The 15,052-nt window shown below is 44.2% G+C and overlaps 1 protein-coding gene and 1 non-coding gene across 2 annotated transcripts in view; both read right to left on the bottom strand.

Moving 5' to 3' along the window:
• ANKRD26 (ankyrin repeat domain 26) overlaps positions 1-14,129 on the bottom strand; it is a 109,806-nt gene extending 95,677 nt beyond the window's left edge. Inside the window, 4 exon segments of the mRNA XM_036338112.1 lie at positions 533-639; positions 5,731-5,904; positions 6,063-6,177; positions 13,702-14,129. Coding sequence (XP_036194005.1) covers positions 533-639; positions 5,731-5,904; positions 6,063-6,177; positions 13,702-13,949 — 644 coding nt within the window. The 5' untranslated portion in view covers positions 13,950-14,129.
• Positions 6,948-7,079, bottom strand: LOC118662017. Its single transcript, XR_004969573.1, has one exon. It is a non-coding gene; the product is annotated as a small nucleolar RNA SNORA51 (small nucleolar RNA).
• Positions 14,130-15,052: the final 923 nt, after the last annotated feature.

The raw sequence follows: 15,052 nt of genomic DNA, 5'->3' as shown, positions 1-15,052 counted from the left end.
AGAGACTAAGTCCACTATCTATATATATAAAAGCCTCATATGCAGTGTCCCCTCGGGAATTCGACCAACTGGGAGTTCGATCACTCACTATGACATGCGCTGACCACCAGGGGGTGGCGCAGAATGAAGGAAGGCTCTGGCCGGCAGCTGGCAGCCGGGGAAAGGAAGCCCCACCAGCAGCCGGCAGCCACTAGGTACCCTAACCGTGCACTGGGCCTCTAGTTGTATCATAAAGTAAACTAAGAGTCCATATACTATAAAATTAATAATAAGCCCCTCTATTTAATGTAAGACCATATGACCCAAAAAATCATATTACAAATGACATCAGTTAATATTATAAATGAATATGAATCCTGCAGTATATTGTTTTTCCAGTTGCCCAGTAGTCAGAATAATTGCTTTTCTAACTGATGTGTTGATATTGTTCACAATATAAAGATAAATTAATCCTCTTATTAACTTAATTTCTGACTTGAGTGATTATGACCACTCTAGAACAGTACTAAGGTTTTATAAAAATGAACTGTACCTTTCCATCTGATCGACTGTGCGTATTCTTGCACCTCTATTTACTAGAAATTCCACCATTTGCTCTTTATTTTCACTTTGAGCAAGTGAAAGTGGTGTGAGGTCTTCCTGTAAAGCAGCAAAAACAATTTATAATTTATAAAATTAGATATATCCAAACTGAATTTTAAAACTTATAAAAGATCCTCTGGACTTTAAACATCCTATATAATAAAAGCCTAATATGCAAATTGTCCTCTTGGGCAGTCATTCGACCGGGAGACCAGGAGTTCAACTGCCAGGGGGGGCACAGAACATGGCGGGCGTTGGCGATGTGCTGCAACCTCTCACCAGCTACCTGAGGGTGGGGGTGACAGGGACAAAGGTACAGTGAGAATGCAGGGTGTCCACCAAGCTTGCTCTCACTAACCCTCTTCCGGGATGCCAGGGCTCATGCGCCAGGGAAGCCCCCGCGCTCAGGTGCTGGGAGCCCATGAGGAGCCTGCCCCACACCCGCACAGCCTCTTCTGGGTGAGCTAGGCCACAGCTGCTGGGACTGCAGGGGCCGGTCTGGCTCCCCGTGGATTCGCGCAGGAGCCGGTCTGTGAGGATGGCCGGGAGAGAGCGCGCTGCCCATCTGGCTTCCATGTGGCGCCGCTGGGCAGTCACACTATGCCTTGGCCCACAGCGTCCGGCCATGCTCACCACATCTCCACGTGGGGACTCAGGTGCTGTGACTCAGGCAGAGGGGGTGTACGGGGGCCCAGGTGCTGCCCAGGGCCCAGAGGTCAGCTGGGACCTACCCTTCCATGCCAGACACTCACGCCTTGATCACCGACCAGGCCTAGGGACCGCACCTGTGCACGAATTTCATGCACCAGGCCTCTAGTATAATACAGAAAGTAAATAAAAACTAACCCCTTCCTTCTAACCCCTGTGCTGTTACTGGCTGCTCCTTCTCTTTAAAATGCCCTCCACTCCCTCCTTCAAAAGATTAGCTGCAACGCCATTCTCTAAAACTGTTCCTATCACATAACCTATCGTGCTATAGTGTCATTATTTTATTGCTCCCCATCTAAACCAAGAGCTTCTTGAGGACTGAGGCAATTTTTTTATCTCTATGTCTCCATACTATAAAACATAGTAGTAAATGCTTTAAGTATTTTTACTGAATAAATAACCTAAATGATTAGCTCTAGAGTAGTGTTTCTTAAATTATATTTCAAAGAATATGTAGTTTACCAGAAGTTCAGTACTTTACCCCAATAGAAAAAGAATCCAGAAAAAGCGTGTGTTTAAGAAACATTACAAAACTATACACTGTATTCCTAGTACTAAAAATGTTTAACTTCACTTAATCCTGATTTGACAATAGTTTTCTGTCACAAACATTAACATTTGAAAAATTACAGGGTTTCAGGTATACAGTTTTGAGAACTTTTCAACAAAGGTGAAGGTTTTCTCCAGGTTACACACAGTTGATTCTCTTCTACCAATGCTATCAGGATCCCAGATGTCAACATCAGTCACTCCTGCTCCAAAAAGGTCTCTAAAAAAATTGACTAAATTAATAGTCTTCAAATGAACTCTGATTGCTTATTACTTAGTGGTCCATGGTTTTCTTCTTTTATGACAGGATAGCTTTTTATTTTAGCTGTTACATAGCTCAATACAAAACTATATTCTCAATTATGTTGATAATCTTGGGATATTGTAGTGAATCTTTTGAAGAAAGGAGGGGAGGGCATTCTAAAGGGAAAGAGCAGCCAGTGACAGCACAGGGGTAAGAAGGAAGAGGCTCTGTTTTCTTTGCTCAGTAGTTCACCCCTAATCCCCTTAATGGCATGCTTTGCTCCACCCTCCCCCCCCCATGTTTTTATTGATTTCAGAAAGAGAAAGGGAGAAGGAGAGAGAGAAACATCTATGTGAGAGCAGAACAGCAATCTGGGCTTCCTGCATGTCCCTACCAGGGATCAAGCCCACAACCCGAGCATGTGCCCTGACTGAGAATCGAACTGGCAACCCTTCAGTACATGGGAGGATGACCAACCAACTGAGCCATACTGGCCAGAGTAGAATATATACCTTTTTAAAAATTTTAATCCTGATTTCATTTTAATTGTACTTAAAAGTACTTTATATTTGAGGCAAAATATAAATCAGAAGCAAAAACATAATGGCTTGTCAATGAAAAGTTTAACACTGATCTATATAAATTATTTTTAGCACAATGAAAGCTACTAAGTCACTTGCATTTCTGAGGAACAATGCTGAGAAGAAAGATATAATACTGTCTGGAATATGCATCCCCTATACAGCTCTAACCATGAGACTTATAGACATTCCAATGAGAATATGATTATTTACAGGACATATAAAGGAAAAGAGTTTTTTAAAATAATAACCTATAAATTCTAACTTGAAAAATTCAATTCCACTCCTGGGGATTAATATAAAATATATATTATAAATTAATGTAGATGATCTTGAATATCTTGAAGTCTTTAATAAAATATACTATAAAATAGGAATTGTAAACTCAAGCGCTTATGGAGGCAAAGTAGGTGAGCCAAGTAAATGAAGAATCTAGGTGAGGACGGCAGCAAACTAGAGAACACATGTTTCAAATGCAAGGGGCAGCCTCTGCACAGCACACAAAAAGCAGTGGGGGCTTACGGGTTGCCAGATTTGATTCTATAAGAGAAGCTTGAAGTTCAGATTTCTACAAGAGTCTTCTAAAATTTTAATGTTGAGTCAATTTATGAAGGCAAACTAAACATATGCAGAGCCCATATTTAGTCAGGAGCCCACTTGTGTTTTTATATTTGCTGTGTTTTTAAATGGTCATGCATGAAGCAAATATTTTGTATTTAAAACCTTTCATTTGTATCATGTTTTATCAATATTTTTGACACAAACATGTAATAAAAATCATTATTTAGCTTGATAATACCCATTATAAAAAATGTTTCTAATACATATTAAAACTACAATTGATTTATATTTATTTCTCCCAGATTTGTTGATGTGGGACAAATAAACAATTAGTTCATAGAACTGCTGGAACTAAATTACTAAAGCCATTCTCATCTTTACTGTTATTAATGTCATGGTTTTTGATGTATATCTTTTTAATAATTTATTGATTTTTTAGAGACAGAGAAAGGGAGAGGAGAGAAACATCAATGTGAGAGCACCAGTTGCCTCCTACATACCCCCTACAGGGATCAAGTCGGCAATCAAGGCATATGCCCCTATTGGGAATCCACCCAGCAACCTCTTGGTGCATGGGACAATGCCCAACCAACTGAGCCACACCAGCCAGGGTGGTTTTTGATGTTTAAAACTGCCATCCTGATTATGCCAGGGCTCTGTGAAATTAATAGACATACTGAGACAATCTATCACACAGCTTCAACTAAAAAGAAGGCTCAAGACTTATGATATTGCAGGAAAATCCTGCTTGTAGTAAATATTTGTTTATCTAAGGACTGAATGAGAAAGAATAAAAAATTCTTAAAGGGTCAGATTCTACTTCTTAACAGACTACCCGTAAGCAAATTTCTAAAGACTGTGTGCCAGTGAATGACTGATGGCTGAAAGGAAAAAGATGTTCTTTAAGTCATTAGATATCACCAACAATGTTCCCTATAACTTTTCAAGAGAAGAGGTAGAACCAGTTGAAAGTCAGGCCAATATTCCTGAAAAGGGAAGAGTTGAAGGAAGTATCACCTATCAAATTCCAATTCTTCTAGAGATTTCTTAAGTTTGTGAGAACTGTGAATTTATATATTATACTTATCCATTCAGTAGTTCTTAACCAAGAATTGTATCAGAATCTCAAGGAAATATTTCTACATATACATGTCCAGGCCTTATTAGATTACTCGATCTAAATCTTCAGGGGAGAGCGGAGGTTTGTAAACTTAAGTTCCTCAGGTGATTGTGATTCACCAGCACAATTCTAGCTGAGAACTAGTGCAGTACACAAACACTTTATTCTCATCTCAGCAGCACAATTTCTATTATAGTATAAAATGCTTTGCTATGTTTGAGACTTAAGATAATGCCTATTTCCGTGGCAAATTTTGCCCTCTTGTGTTGTTTTATATTAATTAGAAAAAAACTCAGGTGCAAAAAAATATTTTTAAAAAGAGTTTTGCCTCTAACAAATTGTGTTTTCACAATTATTTGTCATAAGGGCATAAAAGAGAGCTGTAATATCTACTGCTTCTTCAGAAATGTCATTATGTAAAGTGAAATCCTAGACAATTAAGTTATTTCAAAACATTTCAATTCAGGGAATGCTTGAGCTTCCAAATATGTAAAATTGACCCTACCCTTGTCAGCCAAGACCATTCCTGTCAAGGTTGCAGTGGTGATATGTAATGTATGTCCAGAAAAAAAAGCAGGTGAACAGCTTTGCCATCACCTGCTCCCTATGTAAAACTACAACCCCGCTGAGGAGCTACATAAGGCTTACATGGAAAACCCCAAGGTGGTATGTGGCTGGCAGAGTGGCTACGAGCATAAGTGGGTGTACTTGCTAGATGTTAAGACATGACCTGACTCTTTCTGCAATCTTCAGGACCTTGGGGTCCTGGAGAGTTCAGGGCCTGTGGACTGCTGCTTCCCCTTCCCACTTGCACTCTTCCAGCTCCCCCTGCTGAGTACTAGGTCTCCTCCTCCCACCCATCCCCAAGAGCACCCATTTCCTAAGCCCCTGCCTGCATAAGAGCCAGCCCCCACCATCACTTCATTCCCCCAAGCCTTCAGTCCTTTGTGGGCTCTGAGCCTATCACCCACTCCCAGGCACTAACACAGGGGTGGGCAAACTTTTTGACTCGAGGGCCACAATGGGTTCTTAAACTGGACCGGAGGGCCGGAACAAAAGCATGGATGGAGTGTTTGTGTGAACTAATATAAATTCAAAGTAAACATCATTACATAAAAGGGTACGGTCTTTTTTTTCAATAGTTTTATTCATTTCAAACAGGCCGTAGTTTGCCCGCGGCTGCACTAACAGGAAGTTCTTCCTTCTGGGTGGAAGGGAGACGAGCTTTGCTCCTTCCGTGGACCCTACATTTCTCCAACCCTCCCTGACTGGGCTTTGGAGTAGTTTCCATGGTGTCAGGGTCTGACAGTGTATGTATAGGAGAAAGAAAATGCTTTTGGCTAAAGTAAAAACATGTATTTCAAATATTTTAGAAATAAAGTTACCTTGTTTCTCGCTTCAATATTTGCCTTGAATGAAAGCAGCTTTTCCACTATCGCTGTATTGTGACCAAGGACAGCATAGTGGAGAGCAGTGTTGCCATCGATGTCCATTATGTTTGGATCAGCACCATGGTCTAGTAGAATAGTTACACATTCCTCTTCCTGGCTTTGTACGGCCTGTCAGTATTATACCAAAAAGTAGATTATAAATTCTAGTAATTTAAAGTAAACATTCCACAGTTTTTACCAATAACAGTTAAATGAGATAAATTCATTTTTATCCTAAGTAATTGAATCAAATCCACCTCATGTTGACATAGTTGGCTACTACATACCTTAATCAGAGCTGTCCTGTTTTCATTATCACAGAGGTTCAACAGGCATTTTCTGTCTACTAGGAGAGTTACCACTCCTGGATGGCCATTGGCACAGGCCAAATGTAGAGCAGTCCTATGAAAGTGAAAGGACTCCTTAGGAATTTAGAGCACAGTATCTCAAAACATACAATTATTCATGTAATTGTAGACATTACATGTTATCTCTATGCCTTTAAAACAAATATTTATTTAATTTTCTTCTGGAGACAGTACAATAGTTATTAGTTCTTATTAATGAAGAAGCAGCCTATCTGAACAGAGAGAGGATGACCTGGGAATTCAGCTCAACTTGTGTCTGATCCTATTTTAACTGTCATGTATTAGCTACCTATCACTTGGCCTTTCTGAACCTCAATTTCCTCATCAACAAAATGGGGATAAAAACAGTAGTAATCTCACCCAGCTGGCATGGCTCAGTGGTTGAGTATTGACCTATGAACCAGAAGATCATGGTTTGATTCCTGGTCAGGGCATATGCCCTGGTTGTTGGCTTGATCCTCAGTGTGGGGCATGAAAGAGGCAGCCAATCAATGATTCCCTCTTATCGTTGATGTTTCTATCTCTCTCTCCCTCTTCCTTCATCTTTGAAAGGAATATAAATATATTTAAAAAAATAGTAGTGATCTCACAGATCACCATTGTTTGCTTAAATAAAAAGCTAAGCAGTGTTTACTATAGTTCCCAGCACAAAAAATCTCAATAATTTTTAGATTGTATTATTATAATTACTACTATTGCTACAACTTTACAAAGACATATCAATTAAGTAAAATCATATCTACTTTGCAGATGTGTTTTTTTTGTTGTTGTTTTTTTTTTCTTTTTCTTTTTTTTTTTTCTTCTCAATGTCTCCCCATTCACAATACAGACCAAGCAAAGAGCCTGAGCTGAGGTGTATATGCGGTAAGTTTACTCTGCCTCCTATTTCTGTATAGTCAGTGTAAGAACACAGCCTGTGGTAAGCACCAGGAGGCCTGCAGATGTGTTTTAAGAACTAAAAGTACACTGTATTTCAATGATTCTAATATGCTTATTTTTTCACATTTTAACATCTCTGCCATTGGGATGCAATTTATAATTCAGAATGTTTTACAACTATAATTGGCAGCAACTTTAAAAAAAAATTCTTATTGGTATATTGGGCATCATACCATCCACGGTGTCTTATGTCAAGTGAAATAATGGTAAATACAATAGACCTTTTGCAGTTCTAGTCAAACGTTTAGGATTAAAACCATTTTTAGTTCTTAAAAGCATTATAGAAAAAGAGGACTAAAATATCAAAACAATAAAGTATTTTTTTAAAGTAACTTTTACTTTGGTCTTCAAGAAACTTAAAGCCAAAGGACACTCAGAATTCAAATGAACAGGGATGGCTCATTTTGTTCAATATTTAGATTTTTAGGTTGTAGGGAAAACGGATGTTCCCAATGATCAATATTAGTATTTATTACTATTATATATTAACAAAAGTCCAGTTAAAGTTTATCGTTTACAATTTCCTACTTTCAGAAATAGTTTGGTTTGGAAGCATGAAGAAAAAGCTTCAATTAAGATTAGGTCCTAATACTTCCATTTTAAATTTCTCATTTGATCATACTGGACAACATGAAGTTTTTAAGAATGAAAAGGGCCTGGGAGACAGATTGAAAAGGTCCTGAGTAGAATATATCTGCTAGATAGCTATTCAGGTTATATTTCATGAATAGATAAATTGAAAGAATGAATAAATTTAGTTGGAGAGTTCAATATTTTTAAATAATACTTTTAAAAGTAAAGCAATACTTTTGCAATAGTAATAGTAACATATTTGCTATGTTTTATTGTAATAAGAACATAACTAAATTATTAATTTACTAGAGGCCCGGTGAACAAAATTCGTACACAGGTAGGGTCTGGCGATCAGGGCCAATCTGTGGGATGACTGGTGGGGTGATCGGGGGCCCCTGCTGGCACGCACCTCAGCTGGCCTGGTGCCGCTCACCCACCGGCCCCACCCCCAGCTGCCGCCGGTTGCCTCCCTCTGTGGGGAAACCAGCAGGGCAATCGGGGGGGGGGGGGGGCCTTTGCTGGCACCCACCTTGACTGGCCTGGGGCCTGTGGGCTGGGGGCAGCTAATGTGTTGAGCATCTGCCTCCTGGTGATGAGTGCACATCATAGCGACCGGTCGTTCTGCCATTCAGTCGATTTGCATATTAGGCTTTTATTATATAGGATAATCACTTATATATTATACTAGAGGCCCGGTGCACAAATTCATGCTTGGGTGGGGTCCCTCTGGGTGGCCTGCAGGGATCAGGCCGAAACCCGCAGTCCAATGCTGCCTGCAGCTACTACCTGCCACTCCCGCTCATCCCGGCCCCACTGTGCCTGCTGCGGGCTCGTGCCCAATCAGTCCCGATCAGGAGAGGCTCACGCTGCTGCAGCAGTACTCGCCAGCCATGAGCCCTGCATCTGACGCCCTCCCAAGGGGAGTGGCCTGCGGGATCGGGCAGAAACTGGCTCTCTGACATTCCCCAAGGGGTCCCAAATTGCAAGAGGGCACAGGCCAGGCTGAGGGACCCCACCAGTGCATGATCGGGCAGGGAGGGACCGCGGGAGGGCTCCAGGGTGTGTCCAACCCATCTAACTCAGTCCTGATCAGCTGGACCCCAGCAGTAAGCTAACCTACCAGTCAGAGCATCTGCCTCCTGGTGCTCAGTGCACATCATAGCAAGCTGTTGAGCAGCCTTAGCATAACATTAGCATATTACTCTTTGCTTTTTCTGTTGCTCTACCATTCGGTCTATTTGCATATTACCCTTTTATTATATAGGATGTAATAAAGAAAGCTATATAAAGTAAAAAAAATATGTACAATTAGATACATACATATACTCTATAAACACAGATAAAAAGATTCCTTTTACTTCTGAAGAGGTTAAAATTTGTCAGAAGGTGCCAATTCTCAAAAACATTTTTTAAAAAAAGTGATGAATTATTTTTTATCTATGTAAGATTCATATTCCTGCTCTTCCCCAGGATTATTTCTATCATAATATACTTTTACTAGAATTTCTACACTTGTTCATTGTAAAAATTAGATTTTTTAAACTGGAATTGTTCAGTTATAATACAAACTAGCGGCCTGATGCACGAATTCAAACATAGGTGGGGTACAGCTGGCACACCCCTATCTGGCCCGATCGGGATGGGCTGGCTGGGGGGAGGGGCCACAGGCGGTTGGCCAGCTGGCCCAACCCCTGATTGCAGTGGGGGGGGGGGCAATCGGGGGTGGGGCTGGTCAGGGGAAAGGGCCACAGGCAGTTGGCCAGCAGGCCCAGCCCCCGCTTGGGGTGGGGCCAATTGGGGGTGGGGCCAGCCAGGGGGAAGGGCTGTGGGCAGTTGGCCGGCCAGCCCCTACCCCGATCAGAGTTGGGGGGCCAGTTGGGGATGGGGCCGGATACAGGTAGGGGCTGTGGGCAGTTGGCTGGTGACCCCGCCACCTGGTCCAACTCCTGGTAGAGGGGACAATCTGCATATTAGTCTTTTATTATATACTAGAGGCCCAGTGCACAAAATTCATGCACTTGGGGGGGGGGTCCATGAGCCCGGCCTGCACCCTCTCACTATCCAGGAGCCCTCAGGGGATGTCCAACTGATGGCTTAGGCCCGTTCCCAAGCCAGCAGTCAGACATCCTTAGCACTGCTGCAGAGCCGTTGTACTTGCCAGACGTGAGCCCAGCTCAGGGTTTCTGGCTGAGCAGTAGTCCCCACACTGACCACCAGGGGACAGCTCCTGCATTGAGTGTCTGCCCCCTGGTAGTCAGTGCCCATTATAGTGACCAGTCGTGCCACCGGCCGATTTGTATATTAGCCTTTTATTATATGGGAAGGATGTTCAGAAATAAATTTTATCACATTTTGCACATTTTTTAGCTAATATAGGATCAGTCTGTGTGTATGGCTAATCAAAGTGATTTTTGTCTCCCTTTCTGAACTACCAAAGTACATCTTTGCATGTCAACATATATCTCTTATCTATACCACCTTCAATGGTCATATATTCCATCCTATGGATGTACTATAATTTTGAAATAAAATCCATTTATATGAGTTCTTCTTAATACACTGCTATTATGAGCAGTGCTGAGAAAAAAAAAATTTCTGTAATTTAGCTAATCCTATCTAATAAAAGAGAAACATGGTAATTAGCACCCTTCCCATTGGCTAATCAGGGCGATATGCAAATTAACTGCCAGCCAAGATGGCGGCCGGCAGCCAGGCAGCTGGAAGCGAACATGAGGCTTGCTTGCTTCAGCGATGGAGGAATCCAACGTTCCCCGCCTGCCGCTGATGGCCTCTGAGCTGCAACTCTAAGCAACTATGTTACAAATATAGAAGCTAAACAAAACCCCAGAAACCTGCTTTAGTCCGCCAGGCTTCAGCCAGCAGGATAGCAACATTGTTTCAAATACAGAAGGTAAACAAAGGCCAGAAACCTGCTTTCAGCAGTGGAGGCCTAAGATCTGGAGCCAAGCCTCAAAGCTAAAGCTGGCCCTGAATTTAAAAAAAAGAAAAAAAGGAGCGGTTGGGAGCTTCAGTCACCCGCCAGCCTGAAAACAGCCCTCAGTCCCTCACCCAGACTGCCCAGGCACCCCAGTGGAGACCCCCACCCTGAAGGCTGTGTGACCAGCTGCAAACAGCCATCATCCCCTCACCCAGACTGGCCAGGCACCCCAGTGGGAACCCCCACCCTGATCCACCCTTCAGGGCAAACCAGCCAGCCCCACCCATGCACCAGGCCACTATTCTATATAGTAAAAGGGTAATATGCCTCCCAGCACCGGGATCAGCGGAGCCAAGAGGCCTCCCGGCACCGGGATCACTGTGACAGGGGCAGCGCCCAAACCCCCTGATCGCCCTGCGGCTCTGTGTGTGACAGGGGGCGGGGCCACAACCTCCCTATCCGCCCTGCTCTGTTCGTGACAGGGGAAGGCGCCCCAACCCCCTGATCAGCCCTGCTCTGTGCCTGATGGGGGGAGCTCCCCAACTCCCTGATCACCCTTCGGCTCTGTGTGTGACAGGGTGTGGCGCCCCAACCCCCTGATCGGCCCTGCTCTCTGTGTGACGGGGTAGAGCCATAACCTCCCCATGGGCCCCGCCCTGAGTGTGAGAGTGGCGGCGCCCCAAACCCCTGATCAGCCCTGCTCTGTGGGTGATAAAGGGCGGCGCCCCAACCCCCACCCCATGGGCCCTGCTCTGTGTGTGATGGGGTAGAGCCATAACCTCCCCATGGGCCCTGCCCTGAGTGTGACAGTGGCGGTGCCCCAACCCCCTGATCGGCCCTGCTCTGTGGGTGATAGAGGGTGGCGCCCAACCCCCTGATCTGCCCTGCTCTGTGTGTGACAGGGGGCGGTGCCCCAACTCCCCTACCAGCCCTACTCTTTGAGTGACAGGGGGGAGCTCCTCAACCCCCTGATCGGCCCTGCTCTGTGCGTGACAGGGGGGAGCTCCCCAACCCCCTGATGGGCCCTGCTCTGTGCGTGACAGGGTATGGAGCCCCAACCCCCCTGATGGGCCCTGCTCTGTGAGTGACAGGGGGCAGCGCCCCAACCCCGATTGGCCCTGCTCTGTGCATGACAGGGGGTGGCGCCGCAACCTCCCCATCGACCCTGCCTTGAGTGTAACAGGGGGCAGTGCCCCAACCTCCCAATCGGCCCTACCCTGAGCGTGACTGAGGGTGGCATCGCAACCTCCCAATCCGCCCTGCTCTGTGCATGACGGGGGCGGTGCCCCAACTCCCCAATCGTCCCTGCTCTGAGCCCGACCAGGGGCTGCACCTAGGGATTGGGCCTGCCCTCTGCCACCTGGGAGCAGGCCTAAGGCAGCAGGTCGTTATCTCCCCAGGGGTACCAGACTGCGAGAGGGCACAGGCCGGGCTGAGGGACACCCCCTCCCCCCCCGAGTGCACAAATTTTTGTGCACCGGGCCTCTAGTCTATAATAATAAAAGCATAATATGCTAATTAGAGCGGACATCCTTCTGGACTAAGCTGGGGCTGCAGCTGCCATGGCTGCAAGGGAGGGATCCAGGCAGCCACCCATGGCTGCGAAGGCCTACTCTTGCACGAATTTTGTGCATCAGGCCTCTAGCTATTTTATAAAGGTATTTTAGTATAATTAGAATTAATGGGTAAAAATAACATAAATTTTTAAATGTGGTACTAATAAACAAGTTGTCTATTTGAAAAGTCAAAAGTAACTTAACCTTTAAGCAGCAGTATAAGTACCACTGCTGGTCATCTTCACAAACTTTGTGCATGGAAAATGGTATTTCACTCCTTTTCTTACCAGTGACACTAAATATCTTGACACTAAATATCCATCATTCCCTTGTACATATGCTAAAAACACTTTGTCCAATTTTAAATGAGTTTTTTTTCTTGTTGATTTCAAAGTCTCCTCTGTAAAATAAAGATATACTTTTTCTCCAATGTGCATACATTGTAAATATTTTGCAAGTACATCTTCTTAATATTACTTTCTTGCATTGCTCACCCTCCTATTTTTCTTGCTTTTAAGATCTTTGTCAACTTAAAAATATACATATATATATATATATATGTATATAGGCATTTATGTTTTCTTCTGGTAATTTTCATATTTTATATATTTGAAATTTTAATCTATATTCCACCTGAAACTTATTTTTCTGAAATAAAATCTTGCTAGTTTTCTCCAAATACTTAGCAATTATTTCGCAACCATTTATAAGCAAGTCATCTTTTCCTACAAACATGAAATGTCACCAGTATCAGGTTCTAAAGTTCTTACATACATTTGGGTGTTTAGACATTTCTAATCTGTTCTAATCATTTCTGTCTTTTCAGCTACTGATAGACAAATAACTTGTGGAAATTTATAGCACATGTTGATATCTAAAAGGGCAAAGCTTTACCTACTAACTAAACAGTAATTTTCCTAATTTCACCACAACAATAAAGGCAGCATCTGTGACTCAAAAATTTTAAAACCATACTTTATTGTTTATGTAAAATTAATAAATATAGGAAGAACACATTTTGAGAAAATGAATCTTCCTATTCAAGTCCACAGCTATCTTTTCACTTCAAAGTTCCCTTTGGAGGTCCCTCAATAAAGAACATAGGTGTACACTGTTTTATATTTGTTATTGGATTTTATCTGAAGAATTTTTAGGCCAAAAGTTGATTATGGGAATTATTTCTCTCATTATGTACTTGCCTATAATATACAGCATTATGGTATAAAAATGTGAACATCAAATATATAATGCGAAATATACTTAATTTCGTTTCTATTATTGCTATTTAATTAAATCACGTAAAAATGTCAGTACGTGCTCTGTAAGAGGAATTAGGGGCGGGTCCTTAAGTTTTTGTTCTTAAGGACCTGGGCGCTAGACCCCAGGTAAGGCGTCCACCACCGACCTGCCCGCGGCGCGGGAGGGAAGCTGGCCCAGCACCTCGGTGACAGCAGGGCTGCGCCCACCTGCGGAGCCGGCCGGCGGGGTGCGCTTCCCCCAGGGCCGCCCGCCTCCTCCCGGCGGCCCGCGGGAGCCGCGCAGGCCTTATTACCTGTTCATCTTGTCTCTATCATTCAAGCCACTTATCCGGAGCAGCAGAATCTGCTTCACTTTGGCGACGCTGCCCACGCTGGCCGCTCTGTGGATCTTGCCCAGGTCTCGGTCTCGGACGTGGTACCCGCGCGGCGAGGCGCCTCTGCCACCACCCGGCGGCCTCTCTCCCAGGCTGCGCCCGGGGCTGGTGGACGCGGCCAAGGGCGACACCCCCTTCCTACTCCCAAAGCCAAAAATCTTCTTCATCGCAGAGCGCCTGACGGCTTCAGCGAAGCCTCACCTTCCCCTCAGCTTTCCGCGCCGCCCCCCGAGTCAAGCACTTTGGCTCCAGGGACGCTCCTGAGGCCACAGCATCCGGCGGGCAGCGCCGCGGTTTGAAATCTTTCAGCCTGCAAGGATTGTAACCCAGCAAAGCCCTCTGCACGCAACTGCGCGTGCGCGCCTCCGAGCCGACGTCATTGCGCGTGCGCACTAAGTCCCTGCGACCAGAGCTACCCAGCGCGCATGTGCAAGGTACAGACTTCTAAAATCTCAGGGACCGCCTCTGGTCACGGTTCTAACGTCGATGGGAATTGGCCGGATCTTGTGAAACATTTGCAAAGGTTAGACTCACCCCAGTGGAAAAGGGAGTCTTTACCCACTGGGGCTAGGGTGGCGTGGAACTTAAGGATGCCAAAGGCCTCCTCCCGCAGAAAACTCCCCTAAAAAAAATCTATAAATCTTTTTGTTCCTCTTCCACATCCCTCTGGGCCCCAGTCTCCAGGGAATTTAGCGGATGCAACAACAGAAAGATGTTCCACAGCGTTAGAGATTGTGGCAATATGTGTATTCAAGTGCAAATTTCTGAGAAACAAATGTACCTTCTCCAGATGAAATGAAAGCACATTTCTGAGTGCCTCTTAGTCCTCCCTTTGGCCCACCCATACATTTACATTTTCTTTATTTTTATTTCCCCAATTAAATCTTTAATCAACCCAATATTTATTTTGGAGCATGGAGTAACATTTAAGAACTTAAAAAAAAGCTATTGTGGGAACCATGCCAGGACCGCGGATAATCAAGGCCGGTGGGAGCACAGAGGCCTCATTATCAATACATCAGAATGACCAAAGGCTGCTCTGGGCATGTGCCTAAATGGAATGTTCAAGGACTCTGAGCCTGGGAATCCTAATCAGGCCACGATACCATGAGCGGGTGCAAGGACACACAGTACACTGTGCCCTTCAGTAGCCAATATGATTGATGTAACTATTGGCACAAAGCCTTTGTCTAAATAGTATAAAAGTAGGTTACTGACCAGCTAGTTGGCTGGAGTCAGCTAGAGAGAGCAGCTAGGATGGAGTGTGGGA

The sequence above is a fragment of the Myotis myotis genome, unplaced genomic scaffold (assembly GCF_014108235.1).
Source record: "Myotis myotis isolate mMyoMyo1 unplaced genomic scaffold, mMyoMyo1.p scaffold_m19_p_1, whole genome shotgun sequence".
NCBI lineage: Eukaryota > Metazoa > Chordata > Mammalia > Chiroptera > Vespertilionidae > Myotis > Myotis myotis.
The sequence above is the reverse complement of the archived record's forward strand: the minus strand, read 5'-3'. Positions and strand labels throughout refer to the sequence as shown.